This window comes from Apis dorsata, unplaced genomic scaffold, assembly GCF_000469605.1.
Source record: "Apis dorsata unplaced genomic scaffold, Apis dorsata 1.3 scaffold_12, whole genome shotgun sequence".
NCBI classification, from domain to species: domain Eukaryota; kingdom Metazoa; phylum Arthropoda; class Insecta; order Hymenoptera; family Apidae; genus Apis; species Apis dorsata.
In genome coordinates this window covers 106,799-110,302 of record NW_006263315.1, presented here as the reverse complement: position 1 = coordinate 110,302, position 3,504 = coordinate 106,799, and the positions used below count along the sequence as shown (strand labels likewise).

Here is a 3,504-nt window from a genome sequence, read left to right as displayed (position 1 = left end):
TAATTTGTAATTTAATTTTTTATAAATAAATATTATTTTATAATTAATTTGTTAGTTATAATAAAATAAAAAGTATAATTTATATTATAAAATATTATAATTATAAATACTAAATTAATGTCACATATTAATATATAAAAAATTTAAAAATGATTATTTTATTCTGTAGAAATTCAAAAAACTCAAGCTATTGGCAAACCAGTAAGGGATCCGAAATATGTGGATATTTATCGTGAAAAACCAATTCGAGTTTCGGTTAAAGTATTGGTGCCCGTTCGGGAACATCCAAAGGTAGTTGTGTTTTGTTATAAATTAAATAATTTAGATGAATATACAGATAAATATAAATTTATACATTGAAATATTTTGAACTATTTGCAGTTTAATTTTGTTGGAAAATTATTGGGACCGAAAGGTAATTCTATGAAACGTTTGCAAGAAGAAACAATGTGTAAAATGGCAGTATTAGGAAGAGGATCTATGAAAGATCGTCAAAAAGTAATTTTATGTTAAGAATTTGTAATTTTTATTTGATTTAGGTTTTTTGTTCATATCTCCACTTTATGTTCCTCTACTTATTTAATTATTTTTAATAAAGTAATTAATTTTATATTTATTATATTACTTTTAATTTATATTGATAAATATGTAATGTGCATAATAATGCACATAAATACATAGAATTTTTTGTATATTTATTCTATGATATAGGAAGAAGAATATCGTATGTCTCTGGATCCGAAATATGCTCATCTTTCGGATGATTTACATGTTGAAATAACAGCACTCGCACCTCCGGCGGAAGCTTATGCTCGTATTGCATTTGCGTTAGCCGAAGTTCGGAAATATTTGATCCCAGATAATAATGACAATATACGCCAAGAACAAATGCGCGAAATGGAAATGAATATGGCAGATGATCCAACGAGTAATGACGATAGAAGGCCTTCTGTCAGAGGTGTACCAGGTGCTGGTGGAATATTAAGACCATCCGCAAGACCAACAATGCAACGATCTTCGCGAGGTTGGCAATATTTTTTCCAATTATTAGGCTTTTAAAAAAGAAAAGAAGGTTCTTATTTTTTTTTATTTTAGCGGCAATACTTCCACCGCCTTCTAGCCGGGGACCAATTACACGTCCTGTATCAGCAAAAAGTAAAGTTTTTTCTATTTTAGATCGTGCAAGAGTCGCCATGGATCAGAGTTATGGGTAAGTTTTTAATTAATCATATAAAAAATATTGTTTTGAATTTATAACATTGTATTGTGAATAGTTATGAAACTGCTACTCCGCCTCCAAGTAACCGTGTTGGAACTCATCATGATTATGACTATCACACATCAACGAGCAGTAGTAGCCGATATGGAGACCGACATTATACATCAACGTCAGGGTAAGTATAATCGACATTTTTATCAAAAAGAATTATTTATTGATATATTTATTGAATCCATTCTTATCTATTACTTATTTTGATTTTCCATATCTATATATTATATTTTTATACTTAACATTATAATTATATTTAAGACGTATTAATATTCAATTATTTCATATTTATTTTCGTAATTGATTTTTTTTTCGATTAACATTTTTTTTAATTTCTAATTTTTAAAAAAATTTTTTTTAATTTATAAAACATAGAATAACGTAGCTTTTCATTTTACATTGTATTTTTATATATCATTTAGAGATGATATGTATCCTTCCTCGAGGTACGCAACTTACGAATACGAAGATGATACTGTGCCACATTCTTCTCACAATTACTACGAAACATCAGAATATCCAGGTAATATAATTCTCATTTCACATTTTTTTTAACATAAAATTTTAACATATAAATAAACAAAAATTATCATAAACATGTATCATAAACGCATGTGTGATATACAGAGAATAACATAATAAGATTAAAGTTAAAATATTTTAGATTTAAATTATATATAGACAAATTCTTACTGAACTATTATCTATAAATATTAAATTTGAATTTGAATTAAATATAAAGAGTTGATAAAAAAAGTCAAAGCATGAAATATTTAATAAAATTGGTTTAATAAGCTATGTTAATATAAAAAGCTTTAAACAAAAATTTAAATATTATCAGAATTCTAAAAAACATTAATAATATGATTTCTAGTTATAATAACTAATTCTTGTAATTCTGAATAATATATAACAATTTTATATTTATATTAAAATTTAAATAATTTAATAGAAATATTAAGATCGATTTTTTTCACAAAAAATCTAGAAATTTCATATTTCTACATAAAATAATACGCGAATAAAAATTAATATTCTTAATTGAAAATAATTTCTACCAACTATTTAAAATTGAAATATCTTTTTCCACATCGAATTTAAAGATTTCCCTATAATATCCTATACTAAATAAATATGGAATGGCTTTGCATAATAACGTGATATTAGCTAAATTATTTATCAATTCTGATTCGCAATAATTTTCTTCTTAAAACTTTATAAATAATATGATGCTCTCGCTTCGTGTAGTATATACTTAGGAAATTATCCGATTAATATATATATATATATACTATATCGTGGTGGTGCTAATTTAATAAAAATAATGCAAATGAATAACTCCATAAAATTCGCAGAGGAATCATCGAGCCGCGCATGGAAATCGTACAAGACGACAACGACATCGGGCTCAAGCTCGCGCTACCGCAACGCCCCGTATTCACGACCTTCCAAGTAAAAATCCATATAAAAAAAAAAAAACCACCCAAATATTTTCTTAATTTTTATCACATCCAAATAATTCCTGCATTATAAAGCGAAACAACGATCTTTCCTTTTTCTAACTTTATTGTTTCTCATAATCCTAAACTGTTGACATATAATTTTCGTAACAAACAATAACTTGGTGCCAGAGATGTCAAACTTATATAAAAAAAAAAACTAAAATCATTTTTTAAATGAAATCAGACGCAAGAAATGATTGTGGTAAATGATACTATGATTTTTCACCATGTAGTAATGATAAAACAGAACAGATATAACGTAACTGCCATTACAAATTCGATTCCTCGAAGTTTTGCTTAAAAGAAAACTTCTGATTGACCGGTATTTTTTTCTTTTGGAATAAGATTCTCGTTATCCTCAATGAAAGATACTTTGACGCTTGCGGATTTTTTGCTTGTTCTTTTTATTTCCATTATATACAATTTTCCGAGTCAATGGTGTAACGAAGCTAATGTAATTTTTAATCAATTACTTGTAGCTATTGAATAAACACCAAGACATATAATTATGAAAACTTTAATCAAAGCGTTTCCGCGATTTCGATAGAATTTATATCTCGAATGTTCATATATAATATTAACTCCGTAGATATTCTGAATCGATTTCCATCGTAATCTTTGATTTTCTATGAAAATATTAGAAAAAAAGATAAAATCATACGTTCCTTCAAATCCTTTCCCCTCCTGAAAAAAAAATGTCACGTCAGAGTGGAAGGCTAGAGGACCAAGAGG

General features: G+C 26.6%; 1 protein-coding gene across 4 annotated transcripts in view; it reads left to right on the top strand.

Moving 5' to 3' along the window:
• Window positions 1-3,504, top strand: part of LOC102675937 (KH domain-containing, RNA-binding, signal transduction-associated protein 2-like) — a 7,094-nt gene that overhangs the window by 1,327 nt on the left and 2,263 nt on the right. For 2 of the 4 annotated variants that reach the window (XR_004150088.1, XM_006607737.2), the window contains exons 2-7: window positions 170-291; window positions 382-498; window positions 712-1,024; window positions 1,096-1,210; window positions 1,275-1,394; window positions 1,693-1,793. Coding sequence is in view for 3 of the 4 variants with exons in the window: in XM_006607737.2 (XP_006607800.1) it covers window positions 170-291; window positions 382-498; window positions 712-1,024; window positions 1,096-1,210; window positions 1,275-1,394; window positions 1,693-1,793 (888 nt within the window). In the remaining variant the exon portion in view is untranslated. Of the gene's footprint in view, window positions 1-169; window positions 292-381; window positions 499-711; window positions 1,025-1,095; window positions 1,211-1,274; window positions 1,395-1,692; window positions 1,794-2,625; window positions 2,750-3,504 lie in introns of those variants that run through there. The other 2 variants (XM_006607736.2, XM_006607735.2) reach the window with 2 other exon arrangements.